Below are 13,393 nucleotides of genomic sequence, written 5' to 3' on the forward strand. Positions count from 1 at the left end.
GCCGGGTCACTTTTATATTGGACGGCCGGTTTCTGCTAGAAACGAGGAATGCAGATTAGAAATGAAGCTTTCAGCAAGAGCGTCTTCGCGAGGGGGGGGGGGAATTATCGGCTATTCATATTTGACAATTATGAATTGCTTTTGCTTGCGGGGAATGCTTTCAAAAGATTATATGATCTTAATTTTATGAAGTTTAGAATATGAATAAAAATTAACTTTCAAAATAAGAAATTGAGGCTTACCGTCCTTTGAGACATTACTAATAGAGTTCCTTTTCTCTGGTAATATTGCCAATGATCATATTTTATTATATATTTTTATGTACGCTGCCGACGAAACTACGTCATGCTATTCGCATTTGTTGACATATGGAGCTATTTTACTGCTGCGCGACAAAGCTCGACCGCTGTGAATATATCTCATCCTGTTTATTCAGAGATTCTACTGGGTAGGCTCCCCAGCAGCACGGACATCCCCAGAAATTCAGATGCTCCGCGGTTAGACTCTGATAACGACCTCAAAGGGCCGTGCGATAGTTCTCTACTCTCAGCCGACGGCGCTGGAACAAATGCCTCAACAAGAATGGTACTTCCCTCGTACTTTTGGTATGTAACTAACCTTCCAACTATTGGTATGTAATGTTTTTGACATGAAACAAAATATGCTAATATTTTTTATTTATATATATATATGAGTTAACTGTTTCATTTTAGATCATCTTTCTATATATGGATGAATCGAATATATATAATCTTTCTATATAGTGATGAATCGAATAAGTCTTATCTCTTCTTTCATATTTCTTTGTTTCAAAAAATAACATTATATACAATTTTCTTGTAAATGAATTAGTTCGATAAACGAAATTGTATGATATACATTGTTAGATTGATATTAAAAGATGCATAGTTAAGTTGTCAAAACCGATTTTGCGTAGTTTAATTTGTAGTAAAATGCCTATTAAGCTCTTTCTAACAATGGTTTCTGTGCAGATGTGAAAAAATTATATTATTACTTGGTATTTAATGAAATTACAATTTATGGGACACAAACTGCAACTGAATCAAAGGTTTATTTATTTAATTTTTTTCTCAATTCTTTTTTTCAATTTCTAATCTCATTTCTGTTACTTCCAATTGATTTAAGAATGTATATAAAAAAGACCCTACAATTTTAGCAATTTATTAATGAAGATGGAAATCTTGGTCTCAATAGCAACGGCAATGTCTTCGCCTTTTCCCACCGCATTTTCCTCCATGTCTTCCACTCCTTCGACAGCTGCGGTGGCACAAGCTGTCGTTGGGGCAGCCACCACCTTCAGCCACTATTACCGCCACACTATCGTCAAAACCTGCGAGAAGCAAACAGACATTCAGTATGTTTTATGAACTTCTGTTTATTTTATTACTTTTGTTCGTAGGTTTTTGCATTTTCAAACATTGAAACGAGTATCGGAACTGTTCATCAGATTTATTTCATTAACATTAAACATAAGCATTGTTCAGAAACGCAAGACAGTTCAATGATTATAATTTCGCTTAACATATTTGATAGATTACAAAATTTTCTGGCCACAATTTTTTACTCTCTTATAAACGAAGTATAGAGAAAGTAGTGAAATCGCTTAAAATTCGAATCTGAGATTTTGATGATTCTCCACGTTTTATAGATCTTCCTGAGTTAGAAAAACTCATTTTGGAAAATGTCTGTATGTCCGTCTGTGCCAAAGATAACTCAAAAACGCGTTGACCTGGAAAATAAAATTTGGTACAAGATCTTTACATCAAATTTGGAGATTTTTATCAAATTTACCTTTCAGAGGAAGTCTGTCTGATTTTTCGTATGTAATCGTAATGTTTCGTAACTACGAAATGAAGAGGGAGATAAAATTCGGTACACATATTTAACATCTATAGTGTGGACACCTATCAAATTTCGAGCCAAATTCAATAAAGGCATGACTGTCTGTTGGTCTGTACTTCCTAAAACATATAAAAGCTATAACTCAAAAAGGCAGTGACTTAAATATATGAAATTTAGTATGGGATTATGTGGCTATAATTGCAGTTTTGTGTCGAATTTCTGTTTCAATCGGTTGGAAAAAATAAATCTACGACACAAATTCGATTTTCGGATATTACATGCCAGGGATTAATCTCCAAGAATCCCATGGTAGATTCATTAAAGATGCGAAAATGACGTCAAAAGTCAATATTTCGTAACTATCGTACGCCAGTGCTAAAGGTTCTCTTGGATTATGACAGAGTAGGTGAGAAAGTTTTGGGGAAATTATTTCCGCTGGTTTAGCTTTCTATTTGTGCAAATTGCGCATTGAAGGAAACTTTCCTGAGTCGTTATTAATTAAAAAGAGTTTTGTTTAAAAAAGACCATCTGTATGTCAATATTTTAGCATATGTAAAAAATAAACCGATTTTCAATTAGTACATATCGATTTTATACAAAGGGGCACCCTTGACAGAATGAAATGACAGTCTGAAGAAAACGAAATAACAATTTCCATAACAGAGGTATGTCAAGTAAGTTTCATGATTTAAATATATCTTTGGGGATATTTATGTTTAAAATGAAAGATTTAAAAAAAAAAAAGCCCCAAATTCTATAGTCAGAGTTTTAGTAATAGAAATTCTAAAATCTGACATGGAAATTTCTTAATTCCAAGCACTGAACCTCACAACTAGAAAGAAAATTCAATAGTTTAGATAAAATTCAACCACAAATTTCTGAAAACAAAAGAGGCTGATTTTCAAACTAATGGACATATAAATTCTTCGGTTTTAAAGTAAAAATGGAAAATAAAATGGCAAATTCTATTCCTTCAGATACATCCGGAATTTTAAAAAACTGTAAGAACATAAATTTTTTTTAATTAGTTGGATCCTCAAAAACTCATTCAGAAAACTCGATATTGGTTAGGATTTTGGGATCAGTTAGGAAATGGACGAAGATACAGGCGGCTAATGTCGGTGGAGAACAGGCAGCGCCAAGCGTTAATGGGCACCGTCGAACAAAGGTTTAATTAGTGTAGTATGTATTTATGTAGTGGCGATATTAGTAAAATACAACTTATAGTTGAGTTTTATTGGCATAAAAATAATATGAAAAATAAGGGGGGGGGATATTTTTTACCTTCAATTTATTTTAAAGTTTACTTTTTGTTGTTGTCAAAATAAAGAATCATTCTTAGATTTGTATTACAGAATGGCCAGTCGGTCTGGAAAAAAAAAACGACAATCGATAGGGAATTCTGGGAGCTCGGGAAAAGTCAGACAAATTTATAAAACGAGAATTTTTTTTTATAAATCGGTAATTTTTATCGAATATGATAAATCGCTTGTATGTTTTCACAAGTAGAATGAAACATCTTTGGCAACTAATGAAAATCAAACATTTACTGATTGTCATAAACAGCGGCCATCCCTGTTTCTTCCGCATACACCGGGCTGCGGAAGATTTATATTTACATTTCTGAGGGTTTGAAATTTCGGGTATGTATTATTGTTAATCTATAAATGGGAAATTCCTTCATTTCTGAAAGAATAAATCTCGTACATCTAGATTATAATGGATTCTGATTCAAATTGTGCTGGCTGTTTTGTGTCCATTAACAAGTTTATTATTTGCCTTTTGTATTCTATAAACTTATCTAAAAAAAATTTTTACCTCATTTTTTGCATTAATTATGGTATTGAAATGTTAATTTGATGGTATAATTTCTTATTTACCGTTTTTAGATTGAGTCACAATTAGGCTAGGTTCCGCATTATCAAAAACAATTGTATAGTAAAATTGGTTTAGCTAACATTTGAATGGAAAATAAAGAATAACCACCGTATCTAATTTATTACACATACACACACATATATATATATATATATATATCATCATCATCATTTTCACTAGTTATAAACATAATTAGTAAAAATGGTTTTATATACTATATGAATATTCCCTTCAAATGTCAAATTGATCATACCACATGTTACGAAAGCGAATGAATTTTGAGTATTAATAATCAAAGCTCCCATTATCATAATTCCGAAACTATTTATTTTAATTAAATAAGTGTTTTACAATAATATCCCCCCCCCCTCTCCTTGGAAATATTTTTGTTGAATTATGAACTCTATTGCTAATAATTCTGTAAAATGTTTTCTTGTTTGTTTATTTTTAAACATTATGAATATGGATTTACTTCTATTACTTCTTCATATGGACGGATATTATGGTTTACATGGAATGGACATTATTGCTAATATTTTCTTTTAACATTTTCTTTTTAATTTATTATTTTGTGTTCGATAAAAATTCCCCATATTCAACAGAATGCTCTGTAAAAGAAATTAATTTATTTGATACATTATAGGTACACATTTTTTTGTAATTTTCTCAAAAAATTTTAAAAGAAGGAAGGCAACATTTTCTTATACGCTTTGATGTATATAGGATTGCAAAAAAAAAAAAAAAATTATAAATTCATTCATCCTTTTTTTTAAATTTTATAACTCAAAAGCTTTTTTCCTTTTACACAATAAAGATAAAAATTGACAAGGATCAATTTTCCTCTTTTTTTCTCTATTTACGGGTGAAACATTCAGACGATTTTTTTCCATTATTATTATAATTGGTGGGCTAAAAGTCGATGTCATTTTGATATCATTCGAAATTGAATAAATTATTTTTTCTTATTTTGATGCAGAGATTTCATTTTGTGTTTGTAAATGAATTTTTTTCTGATTATTCAGTTCAGGTTTGCGTGTTGGTAAATAGTGTGGATAGGGGAGACCCCACTGAAAGGAAACAAATCATTTCATTCTTAAGCATTCTGCCAGTGTGCATATGCTTTTATATTACATTTTTCGTGAGTAAATTTGACAAACAGTTCTGAGATATGAATGGTTGGGTAAAAATCGGTCTAGATGAGTATTTATCTTCTAATGGTGCTTAATATATTTGCAAAAAAGAGGAAGGGTCTTACATAATTAAAGCATATCGGAAATTCAGTTATTGAAAATAATGGATTTTTTTTTCAGAATTTTATTTTATTTTACATTGATTTTAGTTAAAAGAGTGGAACAATTATTCAAATACAGTTAAGAACATATTCAAAATCATTTGGAGGATATTTGATACAACTGGAAAAATTCAGGGAAGTTTCTTTAAGAAAACAGGAAATATCGAAGGAAAATTGGAGAACAAATAGAAGAAATGATGGTCACTCTGTATTATAAAATATAGCGTAGCAAGCAAAAATATACTAAATACATCTAATACCAAATATTCTGTTTAATACTATCATCTTGCAATTAAGGACAAATTAATTCATATATGTATTATATTAAATATTAGAAATATATATAGCTAAAGAAATATATGCTAGGAAGATAAATAAATAATATTTTATATTAAGTATTTATTAACACTAAATTATACAAGCACATTAAATCTTTTTTCCTATAAATTATCTGCAATCACTTTAACAAAGAAAATAACATACATAATAAACACATAATTGAAATAATTTTAAACAAAATAATTTCAGCATTTGGTAGAAATTAAATATGAATAATTGAAATTTTTGGACTATATTTTCAACATACTGATTTATAAGAAAACCTGTATTAAATTTTTGTAAAATAGATATGCTTACAAAATTTGCCAACTTACAGTATATTTCATATAACTTTTAATTATTTTCCGTTTTGAAAATGATCTCTTCTCTCTTCTATGTCTGCCGACGTTGAAAATGTTTATAAATTCCTAAAGCAATATAAATATTTGGAAAGGAGTGAATTGATAAGATATAGTTTAGAATTTCAACCAGCAATGCTATAATTTCTCCAAAATTTTACAAAAGCTTCATACACAAATTCCATACTACTTATGTCGCTCGATTTTTTATCAGTTATTCTTCTTCCGTTTTGACATAAATTGAAATCATCTTTTTCAGAGCATTGTTTAAAGAAATTTAAAAATTTCTGAATGTGGCGATATTAGTTTTTATCTTAAAGACGATATCGCAAAATTTAATAAAAAAATAATATTCTATATAAAAGGGTGTTCACTTTTATAATTTCTATTTTTATTGTTTGAGTTCTTGATATTTTTCGGCATTTTGCATCAGCATCCAAAAAGATGCTAATTCTTTACTATCCAAGAGCATAGCAATGAAACTATATTCTATGCATCTATTGTAGCTATCTATCTATCTAGCATCTATTCTATATTTTTTTTTCAGAAAGCAGTTTAATTTATTTCAACTTTCAGAAGTCTGAGAAATATTAACATACTTAGCTTGAAGGATAACGCTATCAACGCTAATCTTGTTTAGTATAGTTTGTACAATAATATTACCAAAAATATGAAATTAAATTTTAGAATTTTTCCTCTAAATATTTGGACCGATACTTTTTGGTGTTATCAATTTTTTCCCGGTTATTTCATAGAGAGCATCTAACCCCTCTCCTAACTGAAATTTTAATGGAATTATATCATTTATTTGGTTGGATCTGAAAGGTTTCAATGTTAAACTTGGAAAGACAAATATTGCATAAATTATTATGATTGTTGCATTCAAAAGTGGACACAACATAAGCAATAAGCCCTAATATGCAATCGTCTCCATGCATTTTCATGTTTAGAAACGTTTAAATAAGTATATTTCTGTTCAGACAGGAAGTGAAACTGACTGCAAGTTTTTGTGTCAGTTAGAATTTAATCATCACCACAGATATGAAGAAAGATTGAATTTGGTTTTTTGAAGGGAAATATGTTTTTCCCTTTCGAGTTTTCAAAAGGATACAAGCTGGCACCATCATGGGACCTGTTGACAAGATAACTCATAAATAGCTATCCTATGCTAATTATAAAGAAGATGGGGCTAATTATAAAAAAGCTACCAAGAAGCTGAAATTCCAGATTTGCATCCGACAATTACTAATAGCAATCAATATGGTTAAAGTGAAGATTAGTGTGCTCCCGAATTTGTCGCCAATATGGCAACCCAACGGTACGCTCTTCTAGCAACCCTAACGATGGTTTGCTTACTACTTTTTACAATGGTTGAGTTGTACATAAACTACAACTACTTGATAAAAAATGTTAAATTAAAAATAATAAAAAAATATTGATTCAAGATTTTAATTTTGTTCTTTATTATAATTAAAAGTTCTTTTTTTTTTTTTACAACTAATAAGACACCCCAATTTTATTTTTAATGTGAATATTCGCGAGCTATTAGAGTTGGAATATTACATCTTTAGCTTAAGCGGCTAAAGATGGAAGAATGATATCAAATTTATGCGATAAGTAAGAAATTCAATTCAGACCTTTAAAATGGAAATTATTCAATTAAAACAAATTGAAATACTATTATTCTTTACCGGATGATAAGGACTGTTTGAAAGATTTCAGCAATGTGGTACTGCAGTTATTTCAGTCAGCTGAAGAGTTCGCCTATTAGTTTTCTCATATTCTCACAAGCTATCGCATGTTTCCAGCTTTATAATAAATGGAAAGAAATAGAGTATCCCATTTGGATGCATTGCTTTCTTTCTTTCAGATGCCAATAAATTTTGACACAGATCTGCAAATTTTATGATAACAGCTCATGCCAAATTCTAAACTGCTGAAATTTTGATCATCGCGTGCGCTTATGCGGATATCAGATCGATTACGTGCAACGCGTTGCTAAATGTGAAATTGGAAAATTACCACCTAAAAAATCATATGGTAAATTTTATTCTTCCCGTATTTTGCATTGTTAAATTATATTATCATTTGAATACGGTCGGACAGAGAGACGGGTTTCCTTTTGATGGATTTTTTCAAAATTTGATAAGAATTTACAGTTTTTTTTATAAAGATTATGACCAAATTTCATTTTCACTAGTTATTTAATCTTTTGAAGCATCATATTTACCAATAGACAGACATTAATACCAAATATAGTTATTTCGGACTTAGGGGTGTCAAAATCGTAAAAATTCATCGGAATCTGAAGGTTAATTTATTATTTTTTTTGGGGGGGGGAAGGGTTGATTACAATACTTTCTCTCTCTCTCTCTCTTTCTTTTTTTTTTTCTTTTTTTTTTTTCTTATTTGATATTACAAGAAAATAATATTACATTTCCCCCTATCCATCTCTTTGTAACGTTTTTGATTGAATGTTTGCTCTGAATAGGAAATAACACTGTTTTGTTCTTTATTGTATTCTTCTGAATGCGTATATTTAGCCGAGAGTGAAAAGATTACGAATGCAGAAAATGGTGGACAATGATGGTTTTTTAATTCAATAAAGCTACAATGGTATTTGAAATCAAATGTTTTTTCTTTCCCTGTTCTTGAAAAATCAGAACAGTACAATTTTTTCCAAGATCAATGTTTGCGCCGACGAGGATGCATAATGCATCGGCACAAATTTGAACGAAAGAAGAAGTAAGGAATGCAATGTCCAGAACGATAGCCTCTCCGCTTGCAATCCGTTATACACTGAAATTCGTTAGGGCAGCCACAATTTCTCGACCATATCCATTTTTCTGAAATTTAAATCGATATTTAGAATGACTTTCAAGACATTTTTTTTTTGTCTGTTTTGGATAGATTGCATAGAACTATCCCCCATTTTGGAACTAAACGTCATTTTTATGCATTCATTGGGCATTAAGATGAGATACAAAATTAGAGAGATTATTTTTTTCCTAATAAATATCGCTCTCTTTATATATATAAATAACGTACGTGGAGCAGAAATCGAGTTTATTATTAATTCTTGAATGACAATATTCATATATAAATAAAATATCGTACAAATTTCAGACTGCAGTCATTGAACACTTTTACAGCTGTACTGAATCAAGCGCAACGCTTAACTAATGAATGGAGCTTCAAAATATTATTAAAATTGTTCTGAAGATAGTTCGCTATCTCACCAAAGAGGACATCCAGCCAGAGGAAGGAAAATATAAAAGAAATCTAGAAAGAGGCTCCAAACAAACATTTCAATGAAACGCAAATATAGGCTTAACCATTGCCAGATAAGTAATCGTGAAAAGACTTAATGTAATGACTTTCTCGTAAAACACGTCAAAATCTTGCCAAACGTCTAAAAACTCTCTAAAAATCTCCAGTTCTGTGTATACCAGAAATGTTAACAAACGATTTTTAAAGTTGCAATAAAAAATAATAACGATTATATATGGCGAAAAATCGCTCCGAAATTTTTCAATTTTGGTGCAATGTATTACTTTTAAGTCTAGCCGGAATCGTTATAACTTACCTATGGAAATTGATACTCATATCTTTCAAAACAATTATCTTATAAAAAGCTTTTTGTATTGTCTTAAGGTACATAAAAAGACCTTTTTAATGACATAAATTTCATTTAACTTCAATATTATTTTTAATTCAATTTGATATACTATCTGAAACAATGTTTTTAAATTTCTATGATGGAATTTAAACTCTCATCAAAATATTCAAGCATGTGCTTTTGCCAGTCATTAAATCCATAGTAAAATTTCTACTTACGCGTTTATTTTATAATATATATATGCTCTTTCAAATTGCAGTAAATTGTTTTAATTGAATTCATGTGGTTCATTCTTATCACATTATAAAGTGAATTTTTTAAAGGAAATATAGCCTACATTAATAATTTAATTAATTCAAATACATTAATAATTAAATTTTACCAATCTAAAATTTTCCTTTTTTTCAAATTATTGTATACTTTTTAGAAATCGTGTTTTTTTTATTATTATTATTTTTTTATTTGTAAGTATCTCAAATGCCTAGAAAGTATTTGGACAAAGTTAAGCAATCAGAGGCATAGAAATTATGATGAATTATATCGAAATTTGCTATTTCTAGTGTATTTAATAAGGAAAAGGCCAGTACAAAAGCATTTAAAAATTATAATGTCCTTTAAAGTATTAATAAGAATAAAAGTCAAGTGTCGCCATTCGAACAAGACAAAACGCCAAATTTTGATGAGCAATGATAAAGAAGTTTAAATTTTCGAACATGTTCTTACTTGTGCAGACTAAGCAATGTTTCTTGAAGATTATCTTCGTGAAATCTCCAAATAATTTCTTAAATTATTTGGGGAGACAGGAGACACTCTTTTAAAGTCATTGCGAAAAGACCAATACCTTCCAAGTCGCTCTTACACAATTAGGGAGAAATAAAATTTGGATGGTTGCACTTCACTGAAATTACGATTTTCTATGGCGTTTTAAACGAAATCGATTCATGGCAAGTTTGTCTGTTCGTCTGTATGTGCGCATGAAAACTGAAATAATACCGAGTGTTGGAAGGAAGAAATTTAACATTTGATTTTTATCATTAGAATATTAAATTTTGGAATAAATCCGTTATGTCACCATTTGTCATATATTCGCTTTGTATGTAATAAAGTAAATCCAAAATCACAATGGTTCAGATAAATAAAATCGATCTGTACTCATATCAACAAAATTGCCAACATTCTTTTCACCAAAACTGAGGAATCAACAAATCTGTATCAGCATGTATATCTAATGGAATCAAGTTCAAAACAGAAGCTAAATTTTCTTCATTATCTGACGAAGTACAGAACATGTCATATTTTGTCAATATACAAAAATAAGGAAGAGCAAAATGCCCCCTTAATGTTAATTGGCGACAAACGGAATTCTTCTAGAAATTCATTTGTGAAACTTACTTGAGCAGTCTCTTGTGTCTATGCAGTGTCCATTTATATCTCTCGCATAGCCTGGAATGCAATCACATCCTAAAGTGCTGCAATCATAGCAGAATCCTTGTTGCTCACAAGTGTTACAGTCATTCCTGCATAAGACCAGTTCTTCGTTTGCAGGGCACTGAGCATTGGAGAGATGAAACACTAGAAAAGAGAATTCACAGAAAATTATCTCTTTAAATATGCAGTTTTACAAATACAACTCTCTTCTGGATCTTGACTGTTGCTTTCAAGGGATAAGATTTAATCATTGAACAATAAAAAAAGCTATTGCATATATCTTGCTTTTCTTTTCCATGTATTAAAATCTTTGATTAGTCTATTCTTTCAAAAAACATTTTCAGCGTAGCAAACGATCTTAGGGATCTTAAGGGATGAATTTTCAATTTAGTAAATATAGATTCCCCCAAAAGTAGAATCACCATTTAGACATTTCAAAATATTGAATGTCATTAAAATATCTATAAATAAATAAAATGAATAATCAACAAATAACACAGCACAATACACAAATTTTTTTCAAACACTTTTCTCTTACTGTATTTGGAGCACTAAACATAAAAATTGGCCATTGTTTGATTTAAGATATACAGAGGTAATCTGAGCTCTTAATCTCCTTGAAATATATGGGAAAAAATGAAATATGAGAATATGCAAATTCATATAATATAACAATTTCTAATATTTTATAAGTTACAAAGCAACTTTTATAAAGAGAATTGTATTAAAATATATGTATATATTGAATATAAATGAGAAGCTTAAATATATATTAATCATATATAGATATCTGAAAAATAAGATTTAAAGTAATTTAAATCTTTCAATATTGAGGGGGTGGAGAATGAAGATATAATTTTTTTAAAACTTCAGATTAAAACATTTATTTACAGTATTATTATCTATAAAAAAATCAGAATAATAAAAAATTCAGGGCACTTCATTCACATCGAGGACAAGATATTAAAATTGAGAGCTATTACGAATGATACGATGTTTCCAGACAGATTATACCCAATTCATCCTAGATTGAAAAATATTTCTAAAAGCAAACAATGCTTCAAAGATAAGAGCTGTTTAACATGTTTTTTCTTTCTAACTGTATGATCTCTTCATATCTTTTATCCTTTCAAACTATTAGACGCATACAACTAATTATTATTATTTTTTCTGCAAATCAAAAAATATAATAAATATGAAATTATATATAAAATTATAATAGACAAAAAAGTGAATTTCCCCTCTTTTCTTTTAATCAAAAAAGGGAGGAATTTCATATTTTTTCCTTGGTTGAACCAAGGTAGCTGTTCGCGATATGAAGCGAAGGTACAATATTTCAGAACTTAACAACTTTGAAAATAATATCTTGTTTATACTTTTACAAAGAGGAAATGGTTAATTCGAATATTTTCTTCCAACTAAAGTCGTCAAAAATTCAATTTTTTTCTTTCACCCCTGGAATATGCTATTAATATAAAATTAAAATATTATGCACTATTCTATTAATATAAAGTAACATTGCTATATGCTATTAATATAAAGTAAAGAACTAAAGAATTATTATTTGAGTTATGTTTTGTTCATTTAAAATCAAAACGTTAAATCGTTCTTAATTTCAAATTGTTTCTGTAATTAAACATTATGTCCTCGTTGATCGCAAATGAATGATTATTTTAAAAAATTAATTCACACGACTTTACTGATGTATAATATATTCAATCTAAATAGTCCTATTTTTGAAAAAAAAAACACACACACATTTGAAAAAAAATTAAATGTGCATTGAAAATTTTGAAATTTTGTCGCATAATTCTGGCATTCAAAGCTCTGCATGCTGAATATTTATTATATTAAAGTTATTAATTTTGTAATGTAAAGTTTTGCTATTGTAATTGTTAATGTTTTAGTTATTAAAATTACTTGCTATTTTATTTATTATGGATTTTTAAATAAAGCAATTAAATATATAACCGTATCCCCACTTATATTTTAAAAATTGTATTTTTTAGCGTTGTTTTCATTTTTCGACATTTTTTTTTGATTTGGACTTTTTTGGATAAATCGAATTCTAATTTCAATATTTTAAATGTATCATTAACCCATTCTTAGGATAAACTAAGCCATTTTCTGATTCTGATCAAACATGGAATCTTTAAGAACTTCACTGAATACAAATATCTGTCTTCCAGTAATAAAATTAATATAAGTGTAATTAATATATAATATATTAATATAATATAATTAATATAGTTAGTGACTTATTCACATCTTGAAATAATTTAAATTGAATACTTACTACACACCAAAGTCAGACACAAGAAAGAAAAAACTTTTCCACTTTCCATGTTTCCAAAATGGCTCAATCTGGTACCGAGCATACCCAAACCTGGATCAACTTGCTTTATATATGGAGATTTTGCAAAACTCGAACCCTTACAACACTAGCGAAAGGAATTGATGATGCCAGCTTTTATTTTTTCCCCCTGACATCGGAGTTTTCATAAAAGCATTGTCTCTGTCTTTAACCGTGAACACATGCTGCACATTCCTGGAAAATATGCAATTCGTCAGCAGTCGATTGAATTTAAAGTATATTAAATCTCCGAAAATGATACCCAGATGTAATGCATTGAAAAT

At 29.2% G+C, this 13,393-nt stretch overlaps 1 protein-coding gene across 1 annotated transcript; it reads right to left on the reverse strand.

The window, feature by feature from the left end:
* Nucleotides 1-1,053: 1,053 nt before the first annotated feature.
* LOC129985201 (uncharacterized) lies at nucleotides 1,054-13,175 on the reverse strand. The gene is made up of 3 exons (XM_056095139.1): nucleotides 13,053-13,175; nucleotides 10,721-10,900; nucleotides 1,054-1,351 (listed from the first exon to the last, which is right to left on the reverse strand). Exons 1-3 carry the CDS (start codon nucleotides 13,132-13,134, stop codon nucleotides 1,209-1,211), a joined length of 405 nt encoding a protein of 134 aa, XP_055951114.1. The 5' UTR covers nucleotides 13,135-13,175; the 3' UTR covers nucleotides 1,054-1,208.
* Between the last annotated feature and the right edge of the window lie 218 nt (nucleotides 13,176-13,393).

The sequence above is a fragment of the Argiope bruennichi genome, chromosome 9, assembly GCF_947563725.1.
Source record: "Argiope bruennichi chromosome 9, qqArgBrue1.1, whole genome shotgun sequence".
Taxonomy (NCBI): domain Eukaryota; kingdom Metazoa; phylum Arthropoda; class Arachnida; order Araneae; family Araneidae; genus Argiope; species Argiope bruennichi.

Coding starts and splice junctions, on each gene's coding strand:
- LOC129985201 (XM_056095139.1), bottom strand. CDS start 13,134: ATGCTCGGTACCAGATTGAGCCATTTTGGAAACATGGAAAGTGGAAAA. Junction 10,901..13,052: donor GTGTCTGACTTTGGTGTGTA/GTAAGTATTCAA, acceptor TCTCTTTTCTAG/TGTTTCATCTCTCCAATGCT. Junction 1,352..10,720: donor AGACACAAGAGACTGCTCAA/GTAAGTTTCACA, acceptor TGCTTCTCGCAG/GTTTTGACGATAGTGTGGCG.